This window comes from Brachyhypopomus gauderio, chromosome 13 (assembly GCF_052324685.1).
Source record: "Brachyhypopomus gauderio isolate BG-103 chromosome 13, BGAUD_0.2, whole genome shotgun sequence".
In the NCBI taxonomy this organism is placed as follows: domain Eukaryota; kingdom Metazoa; phylum Chordata; class Actinopteri; order Gymnotiformes; family Hypopomidae; genus Brachyhypopomus; species Brachyhypopomus gauderio.
In genome coordinates this window covers 1,544,223-1,572,007 of record NC_135223.1, presented here as the reverse complement: position 1 = coordinate 1,572,007, position 27,785 = coordinate 1,544,223, and the positions used below count along the sequence as shown (strand labels likewise).

Sequence of the window (27,785 nt, the reverse complement as noted above, 5' to 3'; positions counted from 1 at the left end):
GGAGGCTAGGTCGCGCGCCTCTGAACGGAGAGCTGGTTATGAAACGGGGGAGACGGAGAGTGATGAAACGCTCTTCCCCTCAGGTCACAAAAGCAACATGAGGCAAAAATGCTTAATTAGCAAAAGATCAAGTATAACTTTGTAGTTTAGCGTTATATATTGTGATGGCTTTCTCAACAGTACTGCAATAAGTAGTAATTATTCGAGTAATATAAGTAGTAATAAAATAACTTTCGCACTAGTATCAATAGTAATGAGATGAATCTCTTGATTTCAGCACATGTATAGTCGTAATAAGGGAAAGCTTGTATCGAAACGAGTGCTTTTTTCCGTTTTATTTTGGAGCAACTGCCGTAACATCTTAAGAAATTAGTTTTGACTCGAGTTTACTTCCAGGAATAGAGAGGTATCAGAAAAAGACGTTCTGCTATCTTTAATCTCTGCGTTGTTACCAAATGACAAGACGTGAAATAAACTGCAGAGGGAACCCTTAGATAATTTGTGCGAACCAATCACACAGCTCAGCGCTTTCTAAATAGTCTACATAGAGTAATACACCGGGTGACATTTAACAGACCGGCAGGGAGGAAACTAGAGGACATCTGTGGACAGTTTTGAGCTGGGGTCGCTACGATTTTCCGAGGTGTTATCAAGAAGCGCCTACTGAAACACACACAGAGCTCCAGGCCGGGTGTGCTGGGGTCGGGGCCACCATCGTATGAGCAAGAATTCAGCAGGTTCTTCACGTATTTCTCAGGAGGTACAAGAAAAGAGGGATCACGGAACATTTCGGCGTGCTATGCCTTCTCACGACCGAGAAGAAAGTTGGGTTGGAGGAGAGGAAGGGCAGATCGAAGGACAAGACTGAGGATAGTGCGCTATGGAGATGACAGCCCGCAACTCGCATCCCGAGACTAAAGCGGATGACAGGAACCGTGACGGACCCGTGAACAGCAACGGGGACACGACGGAAATCACCGTTTCGTTATCGCACCCGGGGAAGCGACTAAGTCCCATCGAGAGCGGCAATCTTTATAGACTCAGAGACAGAAAGTTTCTGCTGGAGGACAAGAGACGTTTATGCGCGTGGGGACTGGGGACAGCAGTTCTGGGTATTTTGCTCATGATCCTACACGCAGAACTGTGTCCCGTTGTCTATCTGCCGGTAAGTAGAAATTCACTCACGAATGAACAAAAAAGGCTTCAGGAACACATCTGTGTTACGACACGACATGATACGTGTTTACAGTTTGCGAAATATAACCGCATCAGAAGGATACATCCCATGTCATCATCGCAAAGATAAAAGAAAGACAGACTTACCGTTTTATACAAAAATACAGAAATAAAACTATGTCTGTATTTCTTTTAACTAAATAAAACTGACCCATAGGCCAGGGCATACTTATTTTATAGTATAAAAGCTTACTTTTGGAGGGAGAGAGAGAGAGGGAGAGAGAGAGAGAAAGGAAAGCCTGTACAAGAGCTTTAAGTAGTCTAGTATTTTGTCTGGACCCAACTGATGGTGGAGCTGATGATTTTTTGATAAGCTGTGTAAAGAAAGGGAACACACCAAACTGTGAAGAGGTTGTCCTGCTCTTTCTGCCATTCCACTGCCCCACTGATCAGTATCAGTTCCTGACAGTGGCGTATCTATCTTGCACATAGTTAGTAACAATGTTATTGAGTGCACCGGTGTATACCTGCACTGTAGATATCATTATGGTTGGAATGCATCATGTCTCAGTGAATATCGATCATTGTCATTACATGGGTGCCAGACCATCCCAACACATTGATGACCCTGCCATAGAAGTGCCATGAACATGGGTGCGGAGATGTTATGAGTGTGCCATTACGTGTCAGGGCCTCACCTGGCTTAGACTGGTTCTCCACCCAAGAGGATCTTGCCAACTTCAGCTTTGTAGTCATAAGCCCGTGATGAAGAGTTAGAGCAGAGCTAATTCAGGCTGTGTATGGCTACGGAGGATCTATACCCTCTAATTGTACATCTCGGGCACGTTTCTACCACATACATGTTTCTGGGACAGTAGGTGACAAGTGTGTGTTTCTCTTCAATTTTGACCACTTTAGACTGGAAAATAAATTCTTTTTTTTTTCTGACAGATTTAGTCCAATATGTCAAATCATCTTCAAACATTCGGTTGTCAAGACGTGATTTGTTTAGGAATGTGGGCAGATACGCCAAACTGGATTTCTAAGCCCGACCGGATTACACCAAGGATGTAGTGACCACAGCAGCTTCCCAGGATTCGGTACAGCCCAGATTTATACACGTAAACAGAGCTGGCAGCCACACCAGCGAGCCACTGAACGGCGACGACCTCAGGAAACCCGATATCCTGAGTCCTGATATCCTGAGTCCTGTTCCCAGGTGTCCTGTTGTTACTGAAGGTGTCCATATGTGCTGGACACTTTGTCTGTGTGTTTGCTTGGTGAGCAACTGAATGCTCAAGTGTGCAGTTATTGGCTCCTGCTTCAGTGTTTGTATCCTCTTTGAGTGCCAAAGCGGAAACGTACCAAATGTCGCCTTTTCTTCCTTTCATCAGAAAAGATGGTCGAGAAACATTTGAAGGTGAAAACTGAGTTCTGCTGAACCCAAAGACCTTTTCGTTTAAAATACAGTTTGAACTCAGCACGTGTTTTCCCTGCTGAATTATATGTTAGGGAGAAGTAGAGGAATAAACTCAATTTTAAAATATGTTGAATGTTTGTGATGATTATAATGTCTTGAGGGGTTGAAACAAAGTTCACACAGGGAGCAGAGAAGGTCAGGAACTCTAAAGAGCAGCATACAAACTTCAGCAAATTATAATAATACAAACTCGAAAGCAGATAAAAGCTCCCTGAAATAACGTTAAAAAAAACAGATAAACATAATTCATACAAATCGTTTAAGCATTTTTCCAATTATTACTCCACCCAAACCCATGTAGGACAATATGGAGGAAACAGAGATCTAAATTTGCAACAGATCTGGATTAGATCCAAAAATTAGGTGTAGGTTCTGTACCTCAGAGTGAATTATCACTCAGATTTGGGCTAATTGCAAGTTTATGTTTCTTCACTACTCCTGGTTGGATGGGCAGGTATTAAACTACTTCATTTGTAGCTGCATTCCAGACAGGGCGACATGCACTTATGCCCAACATTTCTGCTTTTGTAAGATCTCAGCGATTGGCAGATAATTAGTGTTTTTACAGGATTTCCTATAGGTTATCTTGATTTACCATTTCAGTGTTCAGGGGTTTCATGAAATTATATTGTTCTGTTAGGAATAACCAAATGCATTTTAAAAAGAGGCGTAACAGATTTGGGTGGCTAAATGAGCGCCTTCTCCCCAACTCCACGCTTTGAAAGGAGCAGAGGAGGAACATTTTTCTGGAAACCAGGATATGCGGGAAAATGAACAAAACAACCAAAAAAAGTCAATACTTATGGAAGTTTTTCCACATTTCGTCTACGTCTGTGTCAGACGGCCTGCGGTCAAATCGCGTCTTTCCACATCATTTATTGTATAATTAGCACGGGTCTGAATAATGGATGTGAGGGTTGACCTTCAGGGGTACATGAGCCTAGGGTTAATTTGCAGGTGTTGTCCTCCCCACCGCATACCATGGTAACTGGGGCGGGCGAAATCAGGCCCGTTCTCCTGGAAACTGGTGTGCGCATTGCAACAGTCTATTTATGGATGTTTTTCCACATTTTGTCTACCTTTGTGTCAGACTGCCTACGGTCATATTGTATCTTTCCACATCATTTATTGTGTAATTGGTGCTTGTTTGACTAATGCGTTTGTGGGTTGACCTTCAGGAGCACACAGACGCACACATGATTGTTCAGGTGCTCCGTATCTATGGTGATGGAGGTGGGTGAAGCAGGCCTTTGACCACACTGCTCTGTTTTGATGGATTTCAGAATGGGGATTTTTTCTGCTTGACTTTTGTTTTTAAAGATTTGCATGCCCGAAATGGTACGATTAGTCTGACGTATGTTTCCGTAAGTCGTAATATGCAGGTAGAGCAGATGGAGATACGATGATGACGATGTATCTGTGTGCTGTTTTCGAGGTTTGTATCAATGTCTCAGTCAGGGCATTAGGAGGCAGTATGTTAGTGTGCGTGAGCCCAAAAGGGCCAAATTTCTGTTGAGTGTTGTGTGACACAAGTGTAATTGACAATATTCTTTAAATGGGGCTCAGTGAAACCAGACCCAGATACTACAGAGAGCGATATTACGGAAAACTAGCTAGGTTGCCAGAACCTTCATGTCAATGCCTTAAAGAGGATTTGCCTAATTGTGCCTTACATATGTTGCCGAACTCCTTAAACCATTAGTTGTTAAAAGAATTCATTAAAACTTCCATTTACATCATCACAGAGAGTTTTACATTTACACACACTACCAAAACTGAACACGTTTTTTTTGCCGGTCCTGGTCATTATGTTATTTTACATTTTATGGCATTTGGCAGACGCCCTTATCCAGAGTGACTTATATTTTATCTCATTTTTATACAAGTGTGCAATTGAGGGTTAAGGGCCTTGCTCAGGGGCACCTCAGTCATGGCCTCAAGGCTGAGAATCGAACCCACGACCCTCCGGTCACAAGACCAGTTCCCTAACCGCCAGGCCATGACTGCAGAGACTGCTGTTATTGACTGTGATGCTAAAGTTGTTTTCCTGAAAATACGTTTAAATAGTGATAAAGGGCATAAGAGATTTGTACTGAATAATTTGGCTGAAACGTTAGTACTGGAGCGAGGATGCTTGATGCTCTGGTGACAGTAGACTATACGCCACTTTATTACTGTCACTCTGGTTTATACACAGACAATGGAGTATGATTGTATTTGTAAGTACAGAAGTGAAAGAATGTTTGTTCTCAGAAATCAAAAGAGAGAATCTGTTAAGGGAATAAATATTGACAGAAGCGTGAGCACAAGAACATGATGGTGTGGAGGTGTGAAAAGACCACAGAAGACCAGAGCTTGAAGTTGTCAGGATTAGATGCGCCAGACAGAAGCACAGGTGGCAGTCAACAGACAGGACAGGCAGAGAAAAACAAGAAAATCTAAAAGGGCATAAGTAGAGTGTGTGTGTATGAGTAGAGTGTGTGAGTAGAGTGTGTGAGTGTATGAGTGTGTGAGTGTATGAGTAGAGTGTGTGAGTGTATGAGTGTATGAGTAGAGTGTTTGAGTGTGTGAGTAGAGTGTGTGAGTAGAGTGTGTGAGTGTATGAGTAGAGTGTTTGAGTGTGTGAGTAGAGTGTGTGAGTGTATGAGTGTGTGAGTGTATGAGTGTGTGAGTGTGTGAGTAGAGTGTGTGAGTGTATGAGTGTGTGAGTGTATGAGTAGAGTGTGTGAGTGTATGAGTGGATGAGTAGAGTGTTTGAGTGTATGAGTAGAGCGTGTGAGTAGAGTGTGTGAGTGTATGAGTAGAGTGTTTGAGTGTGTGAGTAGAGTGTGTGAGTGTATGAGTAGAGTGTTTGAGTGTGTGTAGAGTGTGTGAGTGTATGAGTATAGTGTTTGAGTGTGTGAGTAGAGTGTATGAGTGTGTGAGTGTGTGAGTAGAGTGTGTGAGTGTATGAGTAGAGTGTGTGAGTGTGTGAGTATAGCGTGTGAGTGTATGTGTAGAGTGTGTGAGTAGTGTGTGAGTGTGTGTGTGTGGGTGTATGAGTGTGAGAGTGTATCAGTGTGTGAGTGTACGAGTAGAGTTTGTGAGTATGTGAGTGTACGAGTAGAGCGTGTGAGTGTATGAGTAGAGAGTGTGAGTGTATGAGTAGAGTGTGTGAGTGTATGAGTAGAGTGTGTGAGTAGAGTATGTGAGTAGTGTGTGAGTGTATGAGTAGAGTGTGTGTGTGAGTGTATGAGTAGAGTGTGTGCGTGTGTGAGTAGAGTGTGTGCGTGTGTGAGTAGAGTGTGTGAGTGTATGAGTAGAGTGTGTGAGTGTACGAATAGAGTGTGTGAGTGTATGAGTAGAGTGTGTGTGTACAAGTAGTGTGTGTGTGAGTGTATGAGTAGAGTGTGTGCGTGTGTGAGTAGAGTGTGTGAGTGTATGAGTAGACTGTGTGAGCCTGACCATTTAGAGCTTTAAAAACCATCAATGCCAGTTTAAGCTGCACTCTGTAGTGTACCAGGAGCCAGTGCAGGGAAGCTAGGGCTCCCTTTTATTGGTACCAGTTAGTAGTCTGACAGTGCGGTTTTGTACCTACTGTAATCGTTTAAGAGATGTTTCATTTATTCCCATACAGAGTATTACACTAATCCAGTCTAGATGTAATGAAGGCATGGATGACTTTTTCCAAATCTAAAACGTTAAGAATAGATTGTAACCTGGTGATTGTTTTGAGCTGGAAAAAACTGTCCCTGACCACTGCAGGATTTGTTTATGGAATTTTAAATCGGAATCAAAAAATCTCCAAGGTTTTTAACATGAGTTTTTAAAAAGGGGGTTAATGAGCCTAGGTTCTTGGATATGGTAGATGGACCGAATATCATTACCTGTTATGCTGTCGTTAATTTTAAGAAAACTGTTGGTCATCCAGTTCTTAATATCAATGATACAGTCATGAAGTTTATCCATGGAGTAATGTTTCTAGATCTAGGGGCAAGTATAACTGCAAGTCATCCGCATAGCAGTGGAAGGAAATATTGTGGATAAAAGATGCGAGCTGGGTAAAAACTATTTTACTAAGACTTTACTCAGTGTGGGTAATTTTGAGATGGGTCGGTAGTTGTTCATATTGTCTGTGTCTAGACTATTCTTCTCTAGTAGAAGAGTTGAGTGTGATTGTTAGAGTAGAGCAGGGGTGCCCATTACGTCGATCGCAAAGGAAGTGTGGGTAGATCGCATGACATTAAAAAGTAGTGGATGAAGGACAGGCTATCGTCCATCTGGACTGACGGTTGTATTTTGATTGACATACATGGTAGCCAATCTGACGTGTAGGGTTTGACCCCCGGTCAACGATCGACAGTGAGTTGAGTGTGTGAGTATGTGAGTAGAGTGTGAGTGTACGAGTAGAGTGTGCACACACACACACACACACGAAACACACATCAACACACCCAAGGGAGGAGTCAGGGGCTGTACTATGACAGCAGTACCGTGACATTGGCTTGATTGGATCATTAATCAGTGTTCAATTACTGACTGCAACATCCTTTTCAGTTGAGAAAAAATGACTGTGACTCTAATTGAGTTGCCGTCTCATAAATGACATGTTGGTGTATATCTTAATCCTCAACATTGATGTATGTGGTTTATGAACTTCTTTATGTTAGTTACTTTGGTATTTTTCTTTGATGGATTACTTTGGTTTTTCCTTTGATAATGGTACAGGGCTAATTGTAACATAATAGGCTGGTGAGTCTCCACATAATAACACATCAGCCATCACTGGTCATAAATCACAGTAGATTGTAAGCAGTGGTAATTTTCCGTTTGAGAACTATGTTGTGTATGTGTGCACATACAAAGTTGAACACTGGGTCACTTGTTTCACCTTTTTATGGATCCTATAGAGATGAAAACAGTTTGAATTTTAGCAATGTGTGTAAACCAGACGAGCATGTGGAACTTTTCTTTACCTTTGCATGTGTGAGTAGTTTGAATTTTAGCAACATTCTTCTGTATGTCACTGTCACCTGTAAGGTTGACCTGGCAGCAGTAGCCTACTGAAGTCTGAGGTCCAGTTAAACATTAGCCACCCAATTTCCATCAAACGGGCTTCACTCATTTGGTTTGATGGTCTGAGGGCAGGCAGAACAATACACATTTATTAAACACAGAACCAAAACCCAAAGAAAAAACATCTAGATCGTAAACTCACACAAGAACGATACACAGGATAGTTTAACGCACAGTTAGCAACAAATAAGGCACCGAAGGCTGATGACCGACTAACAAGAACAAAGATGAACACAGTTTATCTTATCTTATCTATTTAGTGAGAGACACTCACTAACAAGGAAAGACAAGATGTCAAGGTGTGGCACATAACGAGGGGAGGGTGGCAGACACTCTCACATAATAACTAACTGAGTCTACCACTCAAATAATAATTGTGAATAAGTCTACAACTCAAATAATAACTGAGTCTACCACTCACATAATTGTGAATAAGTCTACCACTCACATAATAATTGTGGATAAGTCTACCACTCACATAATAATTGTGAATACATCTACCACTCATATAATAATTGTGAATAAAACTACCACTCACATAATAATTGTGAATAAGTCTACCACTCACATAATAATTGTGGATAAGTCTACCACTCACATAATAATTGTGAATACATCCAGCCCCGTCGACAGGGGGGGACAACCGGGTCTGTTGTCCCGGGCCCTAGGGCCAGGGGGGCCCATCAAAGAGCCCAGCAATTTATTTGTTATTTAAAGTCTATAATTTTTAAATAATCTTGAAATCTTTCATTAATATAAAATTATGTACTCATAATAAGCTCAATGGCTCAAATATATATGTTTTTTACCTATCTGCATATTTTCCATTAAGTGCATACACCCCCGCCTCCCACTGGAAAATGGTTTGATCCAGCACCGACTGTAGCCGGCTGGTACTGGCCCAACAGCGGGAAATACAGTGGTGGATAGTTAAAGTAAATACAGAAATCTGGAGCGCAGAAAAGAAAGGAAAAACATTTACCTGACGAATTTTAAAGTTGTATTGTGTTCCAGGTTTGAAAAGTGCTGGAATTTAGGCTAAAGTACTTGAAAATGCTTGAAATTGTAACTACTTCGTTTCACAACAAATAGCTGTCTGACTGAACAGTTCTCGTGAAGACGTTAATATTGGGCGTTTTGAAAATAAACAACCATTAAATAATGTGATAAAAAGCGAATTATTTCGAATCATTTCGAGTATATGTATAAATATTTAACTTAATTAAGTTTAACTGGAAAATATTGAAATGGACCTTTAAAGTGACGTACACGTGCTTGAATTCCACCTTGTAAAGGTGTATGAACCCTACAAACATGACTTTGTTCATGGCGCTGAAGCGCGGCTCGCGCGAAGTTACAAAATTCGAGAGGTGCACGACCTCGCGAACCGCCAGCGCGCGAGGCCCTCACGTACGGGCGGAGCCACTGCGATTACGTCATTTTCGCGCGAACCCTCAAGTATAAACCAGTCAGCTGTCAGAAACAGCTTTGATGTGTGGCTATATTATATACTATATGACCTAACATCTACCACTCATATACTAATTGTGAATAAGTCTACCACTCACATAACAATTGTGAATAAGTCTACCACTCACATAATAATTGTGGATAAGTCTACCACTCACATAGTAATTGTGAATAAGTCTACCACTCACATAATAATTGTGAATAAGTCTACCACTCACATAATAATTGTGGATAAGTCTACCACTCACATAGTAATTGTGAATAAGTCTACCACTCACATAATTGTGAAGAAGTCTACCACTCACATAATACATGTGAATAAGTCTACCACTCACATAATTGTGGATAAGTCTACCACTCACATAATAATTGTGAATAAGTCTACCACTCACATAATATCTGAGTCTACCACTCACATAATAACTGTGAATACATCTACCACTCATATAATAATTGTGAATAAGTTAGGGTGACCAGATTTGGGTTTCTGAAAAGGAGGACACCTTCTGTGCTGGGTGGGGGTCATCGGTGTATCGGTGAACAGGGTTGCAACTACATACTTTCTGAGGTGTATGCAAACATACTATCGGCGCCCCCCGCACTTCACCCCCCACCCCCGATCAACTCGGCAAATAATTTTCTGGCATCGATTTGGCGCCCCCTCTAGTGCAGCGCCCCTGTGTGTCGCATACGCTGCATACCCCCTTTTTGCGCCACTATCAGTGAATAATTTATGTATTCTGTTTGAGGCAGTCGAACAAAATCCCAGACAATTTTGAAATTCCCCCCGGACATTTTTTTAGGTCTCAAAATTAGGACATGTCCGGGAAAAAGAGGACGTCTGGTCACCCTAGAATAAGTCTACCACTCACATAATAACTGAGTCTACCACTCACATAACAACTGTGAATACATCTACCACTCACATAATTGTGAATAAGTCTACCGCTCACATAATTGTGAATAAGTCTACCACTCTCCCACATGATGTGACTAAACACCATCAGCTGAATTCAAGACTGCCACGCTACGTCATTTCACCACATGTAGTACATGTAGAATGTTTGAACACAAGCCTGGGCATGATAGACAAGCTGAACTGACATGAGTCTTATGACTGATGGCCAATGGACTGGATTTTTGCTGTTGCAGAACACTGCCTGTAAGCCTCGCCTGGAGCGTTCAAACCACGTTTCTCAGTTGTGTGGTGTTTAGATCATCTTTAGGGTGCCCAGAGCGATACTAGGCCAACTCTGACACATCTTAGGCTAATCTTGATTCTGTGAAGGCAGACTCAAGGCACTCCCAGGATCTTTCTAGAACTTTCCCTCCCTCTGTGTACTCAGTGGATGTGAGTGCACCTGCACTCTGTCATGCGAGTTAATCACAAGCCAGCCAGGAACAAGGAAAGGACATACAGAAAAAAGCCTCTGGGCTGGTTAGCAACTTAACGGCATGAATCAATAAACTTAATTGTGCTTCACATATTAGCAGGTGATTTAAGTTCATTTGTCTCAAAATTTGTTTACAGGTCCAACAGCGTTAAGCCCCCAGCAAAACTGGATGTAGTGGAGTATATATAATAAAATATTTTTTGAAAGATCATATATACTAGTCATTTACAATTTTTTTATTATCCTGTTAATCATCTAGTTAATCATTCTGCCTGTCAGCAACAGTTGCTTTCAGACCACAAGTTTGATGTGACCTGGATAACAGACATTTAACAATAGGGAGACAGTGAAGAATTTGTGGTATCACACGGTTTTACACACGATTACACATGATCAACACCCCACCATCGGGTGGTCACAATAAGCACGAGGAGATCAGAAACACGGGCTCAGCTTTTGAAATATTGCACCTTGAAATTTTCGTTTAAATCATATATTCTCAAGCCAATAAAATGAGTGTACAAAATAAACCTTCATGTTTCCTGCCAGAATGAGTAACGTGGAAACAACAATCTGTTGGCATGGTTACGTCCTAGGTGGTATTTTAAAATTAATTCATGAATAATCCTGACAGAGTGAGAAGTTCTACCCCTACTTCCTGCTGGGATTTCTCTGGAAGCATGAAATACAGGGATTCATGTAAAACATTATTTGATCTCAACAGGCTAAATGTCAAATCTTGTGGTTGCATTTAAGTTAGTTGTATTAATGGAATCCAGTGTTTAATCACACTGCTGCCTGTTCAACATGACCTGTCCTAATGGACGTTGCTTTATCTTCTATCGACAATCCAAACGAGCTCAACTAGCACATGCCCACAAACACCCTAATATCCAGCATGTAGCCCATACACCCTATTGTATATACATCATGGCTTTTTTGGGTGACGTCTGCATGACGTCATGGTTCCCTGTCATTTCATGTCATGTGTCACCTGGTACAGAAGTTTGTTTACCTTTGTTTACCATTACATAAGATAGCTTGAAATATATCTTTATATACGTGTCCTAATACAGCCATATCCTTCTGTTTGAAGGTACTGATTAAATACTGTATATGTTACTGAATATATATGGAAGTACTGTCCAGTACTGTTACTTCAGCTCAAACAAAACAAAGTAGATTTGTAGGAACTACAGAAAAGATCACCACAGAGCTAGTGGAACCACAGTCAGAAAGCCAGTTTGTTCCACTGGTCCATAAACACACACACACACACACACACACACACACACACACACACACACACACACACACACACACACACACACACACACACACACACACACACACACACACACACACACACACATCTTTTTAAACAGATGGACATTTGATAAATTTAACAATACTGAGAGATGGAGGTAATATAACTAAACAAAGAACAGGAACAGGATCCAGTCAGTGTTTTATAATGTGGAAGAGGATCTGGTCAGTGATTTATAATGTGGAACAGGATCCAGTCTGTGTTTTATAATGTGGAAGAGGATCTGGTCAGTGATTTATAATGTGGAAGAGGATCTGGTCAGTGATTTATAATGTGGAACAGGATCCAGTCAGTGATTTATAATGTGGAACAGGATCCAGTCAGTGTTTTATAATGTGGAACAGGATCCAGTCAGTGTTTTATAATGTGGAAGAGGATCCAGTCAGTGTTTTATAATGTGGAACAGGATCCAGTCAGTGTTTTATAATGTGGAAGAGGATCTGGTCAGTGTTTTATAATGTGGAACAGGATCCAGTCAGTGTTTTATAATGTGGAACAGGATCCAGTCAGTGTTTTATAATGTGGAAGAGGATCTGGTCAGTGATTTATAATGTGGAACAGGATCCTGTCTGTGATTTATGTCTTACACCTTGTCTTGCCTTCGTGTTTTTTCTCAGGACTCCGTCTACGCCATCTCCATAAACGGCCTCATCAGCGTCTCCACTGGCTGTCTGCTCATCCTCATCATCGCCTTCCATTATAAAGATGTCCAGGTGAGCTCTGTCCTGCCATCTGTCCTTTACTCAGGCCCTTTCAGTGAGGGACTGTACTGATCTGACCCTCCACTGGAACGCTGCACTACAAATACACAAACACATCTACTGAGATATTGAGAGGTGCTGCTTGTCTGACACGGCTAGCGTTCACCGGGCCTAAAGCAGCTTTTCACCAACGAGCGAATGCAGCTCGTTAATACAGGACGATCTGTACTGCTCCTTCCACATTTCACGTACGTGTGGCCAGTAACCTCTTGTTCACAAGTGCCACGTTCACTTGGTGATGGTGATAGACCTCCTCCCTTTGGTAGCAATGCTAAAGTCGATAAAGTGTTCTTAATTTTGTCATGCAATACCTGCTCAGTGTGTACTGTGCAAACATGACGTTTAAAGCCCTCCAAGCCCAGCAGTGTCTCTGTGGTCTGATCCTACCAGGGATCCTCACCAATGGGACTACAGTTCTCTCATAAAAAGTGAATGATTCATCACTTTGTCTTCTGTAGTTGAGAAATGCAAACCTATTGTAGAGAGAGTGCACTGACTGCGTTGACCCTGGGTGGGTTTGGGTGGAGACGTTTTACGCAGCACAGTTCAGGAGGCGAAGCGGGGCGTTTTGCATCACTGCGATAAGAGCAGTGAAGGCACACAGGCGGTCTATCTGTGCGGCTCGTCTGCTGGGTGGCAGAGATAACAGTTCCCATCTCACATCTGTCATCCTCCTCATACTGTATGTCCTCCAGTCAACACCCTGCAAAAAATTTTATAACCGTTTTTTTAGACAAGAAATGACCTCTTAAGGAACAGTGGAATGAAGATATAATAAATAATAACATATTCAAGAGATATCTAGACTGGAAAACGAAGAGCAGTGTAGCGAATTAAAGATGGAGGAGCGGACGTCATGCAAGGCAGCAAGGTGTAACGTTTAAAACGCTCCCCTTACCCCCTTACCGCCTTATTTGGCCTGGCCAAAATGGCACAGGTGCGTCGGGCCGTGTGGGGACGCTGGTGCAGGCTGGATGGAGGTGCTCTGATCTTCAGACCCCCACCCAGACCCTACGATCAGATCAGACTGTTGAAAAGATGAAACAGATGAAAACTGTGCCATAGTTGGCAGTTAGTTAGATAAGTGGATTTCTCTCAGATTAGCGCTGACGAGTTATTAGTGCCCCTTTCATGTATTCAAGCATTTCAAGCTCGGCGGAAAACAGTCAAAACACGCCAGAACATGAAAGATGTGATGAAAGGATAAACAACACCGACCTGGAGGTCTTGTGCATTAGTCACAACTGTATATTAGTCACACACCCTCACTGTAGTGTAAACAATGCTCGCCTCACGCCACCTACTCCGTGTGCTGTTGCTAACGTTGCTATGACTCCCGTTATCTCCCCAGTTATTACTCCGCCAATGCAGCTGCATTATAAGATTAAAATCCAACTTTGTAACCTTATAATTTCCTTTAATTAAAATAATATCGGATCAGTATATGCAAGAAACAAATTATTCCCATTATGATTGCTGTTGTTATGCTTGCTTTGGTCATCAGGGATCCAGGCCTGGATTTGGGCAAAACTGCATTTTGAGAAAGTCAGCTGTTAAATAAAATGAAGCGAAATGCGTTAGTAAAAATGTTTTTGTCATGTGCTAATTTTTCAAGCGGCTGATCATTGAATTGTTGATTGTTGTTACATTTATCAGATCAGACCCACGATCCTCTTCTCCCTCTCCTAGCTCTTCATCATAGACCACAACCAGGTGGACTGGCGTATCGCCATGACGTCGAACCGCGTGCTGGGAATTTCCATGGAGCTGCTGGTCTGTGCCATCCATCCAGTGGGCACGTACCTGGCACCCGGCGCGAACCCCCCCGCCGTAGACATGCCTGCCGTGGACGCGGAAGCGCCCGGTGCGGAGACGCCCATGGACGCCAACTCCACCTCCACGCCCCTCTGCCTGTGCAGCAGCCCCATGGAGGCGTGGCTGGAGGCGGAGCTCCTGCTGTCCGGCCTCATGTTCCTGCGGCTGTACCTGGTGCACAGGGCCATACTCCTGCACAGCAAGGTGCTCCTCAGTGCCTCCTACAGGAGCATCGGCTCGCTCAACAACATCAAGTTCACCTTCCGCTTCGTGCTGAAGGTGCTGATGAACAAGTACCCGGCCCGCACCCTTCTGGTCTTCATCATGTTCTTCTGGCTCTCGGCTGCTTGGATGCTCAGGCTGTGTGAGAGGTATCACACACACACACACACACACACACACATCACTGTATATATGCACACTAGTTCGTTATGCCACTGATGATTAGGTGAGCTGGGTGAGTTGGGTCAATTTGAAGACCCAACTGGAGAAATAATATTTAGTAATCGGGGATGTTATACGCAGGTCTCCTTCTGGTCCTGGACAAACATCTACAGTACTTGCCAACTCCCTGTTTACTGTGAAACTGAGCACTGTAATTCTTCATTTGTTAAGGGACAAAGTCAAAGTACGGTGTGGTGCCTATAAAGACTCTGGATCACTGTTTTATCATTAGTACTTTTGGATCGGACGCTGCCAGCAAATGTTACACAATATTACTGTATGCTAAGCTGTGCTGCATATGAATTTCACCACAAATGACCGCTGTTGTACAACGTAGTGTAAAGTGTGAATGTGAAACTTCTAGAGGCCCAGAGCCCTGATTTCGCTTTAGCGTTGGCCACGCTGTGGTTTGCGCTACAGAACCAGGTTCTCCCTTGCAGACAGTAGCATCTCTGTCACAGGGGACAGGAAGGAGACGGCCATGTGACATCTGGAATCTCACATCTGAGAACTGTAATAGCGAGGGAATGCATTATTTGGGTGGGCGACGTTCCAGTTGTAAAATTTATTTAAGTAATTTATTCATATTCATTGTTTATACCTGATTACATGTGGAGCCCTATTTTCATTGCTTGCAGCCCTACAAATGAGACTGTCTATATGATCACATGTTTTGGGCTCCAACACTGTATTTTTATTCTTTTCTTGCTCACTATCTTGACACTTGTTCTCGGTGTCTCCCCCTATAGGCAGTTACAGGTGGTGACGGGAGACATGGGCATAGCTCTGTGGCTCATCGCCATCACCTTCCTCACTGTGGGCTACGGCGACGTGTCCCCCAAGACCAGCTGTGGCAAGGTGGTCTGTCTTTTCACAGGTGTCATGGTAAATACCCCGCGGCCCGGCCCCTTCACCCTGCTCAGCCAGGGGCGTCTGCTGTAATGAAAAATTATGAGGTAGCTTATCAAGAACTGGGTCAAGAATTTCCTTGATCCTTAGAAAATGTCTCCTTAAAAAAATCTTTTGTATCAAAATACTTGAGTATATCTAAAGGACCAAAGTAGCAGAGAGGTTTTATGGGGGTGTGGTATTTCCCCAAATTTGTTTACAGTTATTTCAGTCTGAAGTGTTTTGGTCTCAACCTCTTCTGGGTTGAGAGGTCTAATTTAATTCCACTGATGCCAAATGTTTTTATACACACTCATTCATAGTCACTCTCAGTCACACAGTAAAATGATTTGTGGATACATGTGTTAAAATCTGCTATGAATTTATGTCAAAGCAAATCAAATGTAAAAAGTAAATTAATAAGATAGAAAGATCATAAGAATATGACATTAATTTAGATGGAAAAGGGAAACCAGAAAAAATAAATGCAGAAGGCATTAAAAAATCAGATGCATTTAGGTGTGTGTGTGTGTGTGTGTGTGTGTGTGTGTGTGTGTGTGTGTGTGTGTGTGTTTGTGTGTGTGTGTGTGTGTGTGTGTGGTGTGTGTGTGTGTGTGTGTGTTGTGTAGCATTGAGAGGAAGACAGTGTGTGTGTGTGTGTGTGTGTGTGTGTGTGTGTGTGTGTGTGTGTGTGTGTGTGTGTGTGTGAGGAGCTTCCTTTATTTCCATTCATCCAATGTTGCTTCTCAGAGCAGATGAGTGTGAGTCCAGTGCTAATTACACACACACACACACACACACACACACACACACACACACAAGAGTGCGGGACCTGTGCTAGTTACACACACACACACACACACACAGGCATCCCAAGTTGCAAAAGTAGATTTCAGGGAGTTTACCCCCCCCCCCCCCCCCCCCGGAGATTAAGTTGTTGAGCGGGGGGGTCGAGTGAAAGTTGTTGAGCAGAGAACAGGCCAATCAGAACCCCCTCTCTCACCTTCCCACTCGTGATTAGAGAAAAAAAAAAGTCTGTCGCCTGTGTGCGCGTTTGTGTGGGTCACTCGTTCTGAATTCCGGGAGATTATATGTGACTCGCGGGTATCAGGGAGACACTACCGAAATGCGGGAGACTCCGGCAGCTTCCGGGAGACTTGGGATGTCTGCACACACACACACACGAGTGTGAGACCTGTGCTAGTTACACACACACACACACAAGTGCAGGACCTGTGCTAGTTACACACACATGAGTGTGAGACCTGTGCTAGTTACACACACACACACAAGTGCGGGACCTGTGCTAGTTACACACACACATGAGTTCGGGACCTGTGCTAGTTACACACACACACACAAGTGCGGGACCTGTGCCAGTTACACACACCTCCCTGACACAGTGGAAAATAATCTTTCACTTCCTCCTCTCCCTCGCACTGTGTATTTATGAGCTTTTCTTTCTTCTTTAGGGAAAACGTTCCACCATTTCCATTTTTAGGTGCTTTATAGCGTTTGGCACCAGTGAATTCGGAGGCTGTGCCAACCTAAGACTTAAAAAACCAAAAGAAAAAAAAATCTTTCCTAATCCACTGGAATGATCCTAGTACACTAGTGTGAGAGGTTTGGGGTTGCCTGCTGACTGGAATGATCCTAGTACACTAGTGTGAGAGGTTTGGGGTTGCCTACTGACTGGCAGTAGCAGACCACTGTTCTGGTCCGCTGCCTGAATCTTGCACGTGTCCTGACGGATTTTCCTCAGAATCTTGCACTCTAGGGCGTAAAGTGCTGCATTTGCTATCTACCTAAGCTTGCTAGTCTCCTAATGTTTTCTTGTCTGCCAGATGAAAGAGTGAAAGCATGTGTGTTTGTGTGTGCCATCTGTTTTGGGGAGGTGTTCACAAGAGTCATGTCCCCTCCATGGAGCGTGGACAGATCCCAGGGAGGATGTACTTCCTCCTGGGCCAGTTTGACTGACTTTAGTGCGATCAGCACTGGCCATCAACCTTTAACTTGTGATCAACAAAAAGGGGAGAAACTACCACACAGGGGAACTATAATTTGTTTCATCATTATCACAGAAATGGCTTTGACGATACCAATATCACAGAAAGCAGTTGCATGCTAAAGCGCATTCTAACAAAGGAGCCATTTTATTGTTTTGTGATTTGAGGAGCCGGACCAGTCAGAATATTAGATACTGTTAGCTACATAACAGGAATCAAAGTCTATATATTAGGTTTAAGGTAAGTTAGCAGTGAACAGTAAGTCAAAATGTATCATCATAGCAACTCTTAGACCCTCCAGCCAAATATTTAAAGAAGAAAAACTGTGCAATGTTCTAATGTGCACTGTTCTAGGTGTAGATAGTATAGTCCACATGACTGACTGACATTGTTGAAATATTTAAACAGGAGATGCAAATAACTTAATTTCTGCAGTTAGTTATTAGCTATGAGTGTGGCCACATTTGCATTCAAGTTACTTCTTTAAATAAAGTGAACTGCTTTAGCACTTATAAATTCTTGATGATATGCTACATTATTTTTACATTTTAAGGTAGAATTCTACAATTTCAATTCCCTGTATATAAAATTATGTAAAAATGATCTAAATGTAAATGCGACCACACTCACAGCTAACAACTAACTGCAGAAATGAACAAGCAAAACAAACATTAATGTAAAAGTCTGTAAGAGTCACTCAAGCACAAGTGGCCACACTAATTGGCACTGATAACAGCAGCATAGCGTACAAGCTATCAGATCCCTAGATCTCTTGAGACATAGCTCAGTAGAAAGATACCCCCTCATCACAATTTTCTCAAATGGGAGAGCCATCTTGATCTAATTAAAAATGAGATCCCACACCATTGACACTTGAGTAAAAACTCAAGCAGAGAATGATGGTCCAGCAAAACCAGATTTGCCTCGTTGTCTTAGATTTATGTGTTTATGTATTTGTTTCTGTTTGGGAGAACAATGACAAGGTAGGAGCTGGGGGTTTTGAACTTTAAAGCTGTTCTTGACAGAGAAAATATAAATATGAATGATTAATTTATCTTAATTACAACTATTGCTAAGAACCCTTCACAACTAACACTTTTTCTCACTTGTTTTTCTTTAATGCAAGCGACTGAGGAGAACAGGTAAACATACCTACACTGAAAGAAGTGAGATTATCTGTGTAAGATACACAGAAGATATGTTGCTTGAGGTTGTGTGAAACTACGTTAGACGTTTTGCCTTTCCGTGATCGTTCATGTGGTGTCTCGTGCTTATCACACTTTTCAAAATGGGTTTTGCCTCTTTTAAATCTCTGTTAACTGAAAACATAAACGCTTTCTATTCAGAGTGACAAGAAATTTGGAAGCTGTTTTATTTGATCAGTAATAAAGTGATTATATACGATGCAGGACTGTTTAAAGACTAAGCATAACTATATGCTGTTAAATAAAAAGGTTCAGGTGGAGTCTGAGGGATAAACAGATGCGTGGCAACCTTCTCTTGTCCGTGTGTTTTTGGCAGGGTGTGGCTTGCACTGCAATGCTGGTTGCAGTCGTGACGAAGAAACTGGCGCTGAATAAGGGCGAGAAGCATGTGCACTTCTTCATGATGGACATCCAGATCTCCAAAGAGGTCGGGAACCACAACACTGCTACAGAACGACTCTGTCTGGGTCTTAAGAAGACCTTATATTTCAGTGCCCCTACACTAATTGGATATATGGGACACAACCAGATAATTAATATCTCCCCACTGAAAAATATTTCTAACAAAATATGTTTCCCTATTGTAAGTCCCTACTTAAAGGCTCATTAATACAACTCATTAATACAAGCTCATTAATAAAACACACATACGTAAGACATTTCTACATAGATACATGAATCCTATCTAAATATTTATGTTAGCTGTGGAAATATCATACCTGACATCATCTACATTTCCTGCGGTCATCTGCATAAGCATTTAGAAATGTCTGGACACGGCTGTAAATGATTTATGATGTGTATAAATGATTTATGAAGTCCTTAAGTAGGAGACTTTAGACCAATATGTTACCAAGAATTCTCAAAAAGGCCAGCAGCCCGAGTAACACGGGTGGGGCGGCATTATTTTCCGCATCACACGCGTGTTATGGTTGCTTGGGCTTTTTATAATATTATTTTTTCCTTGAATAGGGCAGAACACTGTGGGAAACGCCAGCGGTGGGTGGGCAAAGAAATGACAAATGTCGTTTAAGGGTCTTCAAAACGCGTCAAAGGGAGGAAACAATCAGACCCCTGTCAGGAAAGAGACTCGTGTCAGTCCAGGCGTACTGTACGTACAGGAAACCCGCGCTCTGTGGTGTGCGCGTCCCGCGAGTATGTGCGTGTGTGGCGTGTTGGGGAGAAGGTGGATTTGGTGGACGGGGGAGGCAGAGAGGACAGGCACTGTGCTACACTCCTCTAACAGGATCCATCTGGTTGCTTATCGGGGGAAGGCGAAACCCGAAAATAAACGTGCTTAGCGGAAGATGCAAAAAGTGTTTCCATGGATGAAAAATCGAGGGATTAAACAGGGGAAGGAGGGACGCTCTGGGCATTCAGGGGGAGTCTGTGGTGCTCAGGTGTTCGTGACAAGTCTATTTGCAGTTTACATGAAGTGGTTTCCCAGAATTCCGGTGTTTTAATGTGGTGTTGTAGGCCTGGCAACCTGCACATCCTGTAGCCAAGCACACACGTGTGTCTGCTGCATATGTGCGTGTGCTGGAGCCCTGTGGTCCCTAACCATCACTGTCAGTGATTTACTCGGACGCATTTAAAGGAAGACATCTGGACACAGCTCCTTGTGGACACGCTAATAATAACCGCTACAACACAACACTGCCAGGGAGGGGGGGGGGGGCATCGTGGTGAGCAGACTGGGTTCTAATCGTGCTCTCAGCAGGATGGTGATGGTGATGGTAAAAATAGAATCAAAGACAAAAAAATGTGAGGGAAGGAAACCTTGGGAAACATCTCTAACTCACATGTTGTTTAACAGGTTGACTTCTCACCTAGATATGTTATGTCGTGAAAAAAAAAGGTTTGCTTCACTTCATTTTCCTTTCTAAGAAGGGTTTCTCGTGTTCAGGTCTGTGGTATGCCCTAAATTTGAAAGAGTTAATATGTAGCACGATTCTGTTAATGCCTGTGGCTTTCACTAAGCTTACTGGACTGTTTGGATGCTTTCTAACACTAGTCATGTTATATATGTTCTAAGTATTAATGCCATTCAGCACTTGTGCTCAGATCGGTGCTCTTCTTAATATCAGAACCAAAAGATTACAGTCTGAGGGACTGATAGACCACGATAGAAAGACTTTCCTTAAATGGATGGTGTTCTTGATTTTTGGATCCTGCCAAAGAGACTTTTTTAGATTTTAGACTGTACCAAACTCAGCTATTTTCAGTAGCAATCTGGACTCAAAATCTAGAGCCATCGTGACGCAATCTGGAAGAAGCACCATACAAGTTAAACCGAAGTAGTCTTGAACTGAATGTGAAAGACTGACAGTTGTCTCTCTGTGCTCAGCTCCGAAACGCTGCCGCCAACGTGCTCCGAGAGTGCTGGCTGCTCCACCGGGCCACGCGGGCCAGAGACGGGCGCGGCGAGCACCGGCACCACCAGAGGAGCCTGCTGGAGGCCATCCGCGTGTGAGTAATCACCTCCACCTACAAGCCTGCGGTGGCATGATCCACTCTCCACCATGGTCATCTGTATATGACCTGTACCAGTGTAGGAAAATGGGCTGAAGGATCATTATTCTTCAGACATTTCTCTTATGTCATTTTCTTATTTTACTATTATTTCTTTTTCTTCTTCTTATTATTAATATTTTTTCTCCTAATACAATTTTCTATAGCCTATTACTTGACCAACCTTTCTTGAAAGAATGGAGCTCAAACCAATATTTCTGTGAGAATTATGGACATACTGTATAAATGTGTTCCTAAAGCTTGATGGCTAATTTGGTTTTAGTCTGTTTTTATGATAAAGTTTATAGTTTAGATTAATTTGCAGATTAGATTGAACTTTTTCGAGTTTAGAATTCTATAGCTGCCATCGTGATGTCCCAGAGACCCTCAGGCATGCTGAGCTCTGGATGCTCAACGCCGTATTTTTGTGTCCTGTTTGGCTTATCAACCTCTACATTTTTTTAGCTTTCAAACTTGAGAACACATTTATCTGTCCGTTTTCACATTTACCCCTTGCTTTTCCGTTGCAAGGTCTTTTACTTTGAACTTTTTCAGACTTTTAAAAATTATAATCTACAAACCAAAATACCCATTGATAAAAAAAAATACAGCCCCCCTACAGCCTAAAAGATCAATTTCATTGGAATATTGTTTGCTTACAAGATAAAGAAAATCATGACAAATATTACAGCCCAGTACACATAACCAAACTTAAATAGACACGTAAAAAGACCCCGACCTTAAAATACATGTCACAACTTTCTTGTTCTTGTTCCTTTAGGGTTATATTATAATATATTTATGGCTGAAGCCACACTAGTCACGCGCTGGTAGGTGTCCAGCTCTCGGGCGTCCACTAATTACACGTTCCTGTTACTAATTACACATTCCGATCACGTGCGTCAGTCACCTGTCAATCATTCCCTTGACTCGTTCGCCGGGGCCGCGTCCTGTTCCTAACGACGCGCGTTAGTCACACTTATGCTATCATTTCTTCAGTTCTATCGAAACGCTATTACTTTTTGACTTTTTTCCTCGGTCTTTGATGTTTTTGTTTTTGTTTTTCGTTGATTCAACCGTTTAACCGTTGAACCATTGTTCTCGCGTGGGCCTCGCCCAGCCTCGCGCGTTTGCAGGCACGTCACACTGTTTTTTTGTATATACTCAAAGTTACTAAACTATTCTGAAATCACAACGTCTGGCTTGTGGGTCGTTTCTATAATTGATTAATTCTGTAAAAAGAGTTATTAAACAGTATTATTTAAAGCTTCATAGAACTCTTGATTATATGACAGTCATCTCGCGAGACTTTTCATAATGTATCTTTTAAAAATATTAATATAAGACGTATTTGTTTTTTCATTTGCTGTGTGAGCACTGTGTATTTAATTCAGGAAACGCATGCATGTCTGTGTCCTTTCTCTTTGCTATTTATTATGATCTGGAGACAGTGATGACATATCATTGGTCTAAGTCATAACCTCAATGTTTAAACCACTACTTCAAACCATATATTTCATCACCACTGAACTGATACCAAGCTCACTGTTTATTTTTTATTTTTTTCCATATCCTTGCTGACTGTGGTCCACAATCTGTTTATAATCTACACTACCACCTTCCTGCAGATAAGGAGATCTCTGTCAGAGGAGGTGGACGCTTGGCTTCTCTCTTGCTCTTTAAGGAAGTTCAAATGTGTGAATTTGTGAAACCAGTATCATTAGTGAAGGCGCCTGGTCTTTCGTGTGTTTCTGCGTTCGTGTATACGACGTCGTCCGCGATGGTGGAAGGACTTGGTACCTTCCTGTTTTACACTGAGCAGTTTTTCTTCCACCGCGGTCACACCATCCGCACTGACGGCTCATGTGAACCTACATGTTGTATTATGGTAGCTCGGCTGTGGAACGAGGAAGGGTTAACGGCTTCTCACACTTTCAGTGCACATATCTAAAAGAAATGCGTTCTGTAGCTTATTAATATATGACTTTTTGTTGAACTGTTATCAAATTGCTGCACTATATTCTTGAAATCCCCTTCTGTAATCATATTATGATTTTCTGGCATTTTTACTGTATGAATTTAAAATAATAGGATGCCAAACTTGTGTAAAATGTAGACTCGGTTAATCACATTTTACGTTTTGAAGCTTTATAAAAAAAGCAAAAGTCACTCTACGCTATTCTTGAAACTCACTTCCTTGTAAACTCATAGTATTACTCTCAAGTGTTATACTGTAGGGATTTGAAATAATGGGATGCCGAAATCCTGTTAAATCTGTACTTTGTTCTACAGTTGCAAAAATTAAAGCTGTATAACATCAATAAAACAAATTTATATCAGTACATTCCACTATATCCTTTAAGTACTCTTATATAGCCTACTCATGATTGTTACTTTGAAGTGTTTTTATTGTAGGAATTTGGAGCAATGTGATGGAAAACGTTTGAAAAAGCAGTCCTTCTAGTGGGTGGTTATATGTTTTTATCTGACGTCAGCAACGTCTGCTGGTACATGGTGGGACTTATTCTTCTGTGCATTCAAGTATCTGGCTGTGTGTCTTTGTGTTGTGTGTGTTCTTGTAGGCAATGCAGGTAACACTTAGGTTGGTCTGCCAGTAGGTGGCGCTAAGCATGGGTGTGATTCTTCATATGCTCCCATGTGCTCTTCCCGGACGAGCTTGTTTCAGCTTTGTGTGGATCCAGAGTCAGCGTGACATAGCGCAGCAGTTTGAGGGTTCTTCAGTGAGGAAGACATTCACTCTTTGGGGCTGTTGTATATCTCTGCCGTCTTGTGGCCAGTGGGGTCAAACTATTTACCAGACTCCACAACATTTACTGAGAAGGCCACAGAAGAAATGCACCCATTGTGTTTCTTCTACAGCCAAGATCTGCAAAAGACCTGCAGATCTTCTGATCTTTATAACCTTCTGGACCTCTTTAAAATGTCTGACTTCCTTCTGAATTGGCTTTTATTTCAGTCTCTATTTCCAAGATGGATTTGGAGTGGCCTGTGGTGTGTATTTTACAGCGAAGGGTCTCATGCATGAATATTGTAGTGGCACACACCAGTTTGTTGGTTTCAGTGTATTGCTGCATTCATATCTGCTAGCTTGCTGTCTGATAATATATTCCCACCAAGAAAGTCTACAGCAGTGGGTGACAGTAGACTTTTAGACCTGATCACGTTCCACATAATAGGTTCTCAGATGCAGGGTTTTGTCTAAGCAGTGATATTTACGTTTAATTAAATCTATTTCCAGTTGTGACAGAATCCATCTGCACAATCCATTTTTGGTTCAGTACTGTTGCTCAACAAAATAGATATTTTAGATGAGTTTTCCACCATAACACACCAAATTACTACAGTAAAAATGACTAAAAGTCATACCATCGGTAGATGAAAGTATTTTTTGAGTTAATAGTGGAGCGATTTGATTGTTTTATAAAGCTTTTAAAAATTTGATAGTTAACCAAAAAGACATTTAACACGAATTTGTCACCCTATTCTTCTAAATCCCACCAAAGGACAAAGGGTATTTCAAGAATGCAGAATGTGATTTGATCATTTGGTTTGTGTATTTTATAGAGCTTCAATGTTGCATATATGAAACCTAACGGACATTTAATAGGATTTTGCCATCCTATTATTCCAAACTCCTATTTGGTATTTCAAGAATATAGTGAGAAGCTTCCCACACTTGGTAGTTTCACAGACCGAGCCACCGTAATACTGGATGTAGCCGCGCCCGGATGTAGGCGCACATGCCTTCAGTGCATACCGAGTGTTTGTGCAGTAGTTTAAGTGCAGGCTGAGCTCACTAGCTTCCGCTTAGTTGCGTTTTTTATGTGTGTGCTGTATGATTCAGCGCTTTACTCTTCTGCTTTTTAGAGGCACAAATTTCCATTTGAAATAAGTTTATTATAGGTGACACTTGTTGATGGCTTGTTGATTACACGTGCTGTCGATCCCCTATAGATTTGATCTCCAGGGAAATGTAAGTTGAAGATAAACTAATAATCTTCAAAGTAGCTACAGGGGACCATGAAAATAAAGTGCTATTAATACCTGCAACTAATAATAATAATGAGCTTAAATGTTATCTCAATCTCTCCTCACAGATTTCGTCACTTGCGACTGAAACAGAGGAAGCTAAGAGACTACACCAGCGAGATGGTCGACCTCTCCAAGGTAGAGACCAATTGGCAGGATGAACTATCTTCACAACATGAAATGCTGTCTGCGGTTCACTGTCATAAACACTGCATATTCTGTCACTCCATCCTGTCAGATGTGGGAGCTCTGAGGTGAGCCCTAACATGATATATGTGCAAGCAGATCATACATCCTTGTGGTGAGACCAGGAGTGTTTCTAAGGCAGTGTGGAGGTACCTCAGATTGGGTTTGGCTTGGTTTGCATGTTTTAATTCCAAATTAGTATCTCCACTTTACTTGGTTTTGCTGGTAAACAGTTCAGAAGTGTACCAAACAACGAAATTCCCTCACTAACAAATATGCAGGCTTTTAAAAATAAATTTTCAGAGTTTGAAAAGGCTCATTCGTCCTTTTATCAAAGTTTTATCACTATGACAGTAGGTATGCTTCCTTGGAATTCAGGGGGAAAACATGCCAACATTAAAACTATTATAAAAAAGTAATAAAATGTCGTTATTTAAACCTTAAGCAATGAGGTGTCATAAACATGTATGACTGTCAATTATATCAGTGACAATTCTCTTTTCACATTTGTTGAGCAATACAGAAAAATACACTAGACACGCTCAAAAATCACCACAGCACCGTCCGGCGTGCGGGAAGTTAGCGTGCACAGACGAGTCAATCGTGCCTGGAGCAGCCCGATGGGAGGAGACCCTTTACGGTGGGGAGCATGAGCTGAGCGTAAGGGCGACGCCCCTCTCCCTGTGTCTGACCCAACAGATGCAGATGATCATGTGTGATTTGAGCGCCAGCTGGAGTAACTCCTACCGGGACCTGGAGCAGCGCATCATCTCCATGGAGCAGAAGCTGGCTGAGCTGGGCCAGTCGTTCCAGAGCACGTCGGAGCTGCTGAGTCAGGCCCTGCACCAGCGCCACCTCCAACACAGGTGCCGGCCCGACCCGGGACCAAGAACCAGCTTTGTCTTCTTGTCTCAGATCTAAATCCTTGGGCTGAGGTGGATGGGCGTTTAGCCATTTCGTAATGGGCTAGTCTTCAGCCCATTACAAACAGCTGATCTGTTGGGTGGTGTGGGCCCGGGAAATGGTTCACCCCAACACAAACGTATGTGTGCACACCAGGGTTTATTACCATTACCTGGTGGTCACGGTGAGTCACTATTTTCACACTGAAGCCCAAACATTAGAACATTAAGACATATGCAACTAGTGAATTAGTGAATTTTTAGGCTCTGTGCTACCTAAACTAAGGAAACATTAAAACATAAAATTGTAATTCAGCTGTTATGAAACTGATTCCCAGCACCTTGGTGGGCACACAATATAGCAGAACTTCTTCATTATTGCTCACAGTAGCATATTTGGTCTTTATATGTCATATCTAGAACATGGAACGTTTTCTCTGCGTGCTTCACATCCACAATGTCAAAATACCAAATGTGACATGAATATTGGTTTCCAAACTCCAGAGATCAGCTGTTCTCAGTAAACAGTTCCATTCTGCTTTTACTCAAGATAAAGGAGGAAGGTCATTCGTGAAACAATGCCTTTGTGACTTTTGTTTTCTTCGAACAGGTGACCTGTGGCAAATGTCACCTGCAGCACACCACGACGGAGGGCGGACGGCTCTGAACCACACAGGCTGCGTGTAAAGGGAGGATGTTCATGGTCTGAGCACCATTTGCCTTGTTTTGTTTTTCTCAATGGACTTCCAAAGCAGCAGGAACTACATAGGACTTCTTTTTGTGAAAGATTAAGTAACAATATACTGCATTGCGGTATGGGATTATGACAAATCAAATGTATTTATGACAATATTTATGTGTATCTGTATTTTGTCACAGTAAAGGGCGTCAGTGTTGATTGATTTAAAGGTATGATCTCCTCATAGTTCCTCTTGGGGTTAGGCTAATATGTTATATCCAGTACTGAAATGAACAGTACTTGAAATGAAACAGGTTGTTCGTTTTTCCAGTTGTAGAACTGAAGCACTCAGGCTAACATATTTTATCAGGGGTTTTCTGGACTTAAGTAACCACAAGCTGTCTTGTTGTCCGTGGTCCTGTGTCAGTTCCGTCAC

General features: G+C 42.1%; 1 protein-coding gene across 3 annotated transcripts; it reads left to right on the top strand.

Annotated features, from left to right (window-relative positions):
• Positions 1–67: 67 nt before the first annotated feature.
• On the top strand, positions 68–27,572 carry kcnn4 (potassium intermediate/small conductance calcium-activated channel, subfamily N, member 4). Of its 3 annotated transcripts, none has more exons than XR_013120494.1 (9): positions 68–1,165; positions 12,520–12,615; positions 14,353–14,849; positions 15,672–15,807; positions 19,338–19,448; positions 21,369–21,490; positions 25,651–25,720; positions 26,468–26,855; positions 27,281–27,572. XR_013120494.1 is itself a non-coding variant. In XM_076970149.1 (9 exons), exons 1-9 carry the CDS (start codon positions 881–883, stop codon positions 27,282–27,284), a joined length of 1,488 nt encoding a protein of 495 aa, XP_076826264.1. In that variant the 5' UTR covers positions 73–880; the 3' UTR covers positions 27,285–27,572. The 3 variants fall into 3 exon arrangements, 2 of the variants coding, with proteins under 2 accessions (XP_076826263.1, XP_076826264.1); XM_076970149.1 differs by having other exon boundaries at positions 73–1,165; positions 26,468–26,634; XM_076970148.1 differs by having other exon boundaries at positions 26,468–27,572.
• The last annotated feature ends 213 nt before the right edge of the window (positions 27,573–27,785 follow it).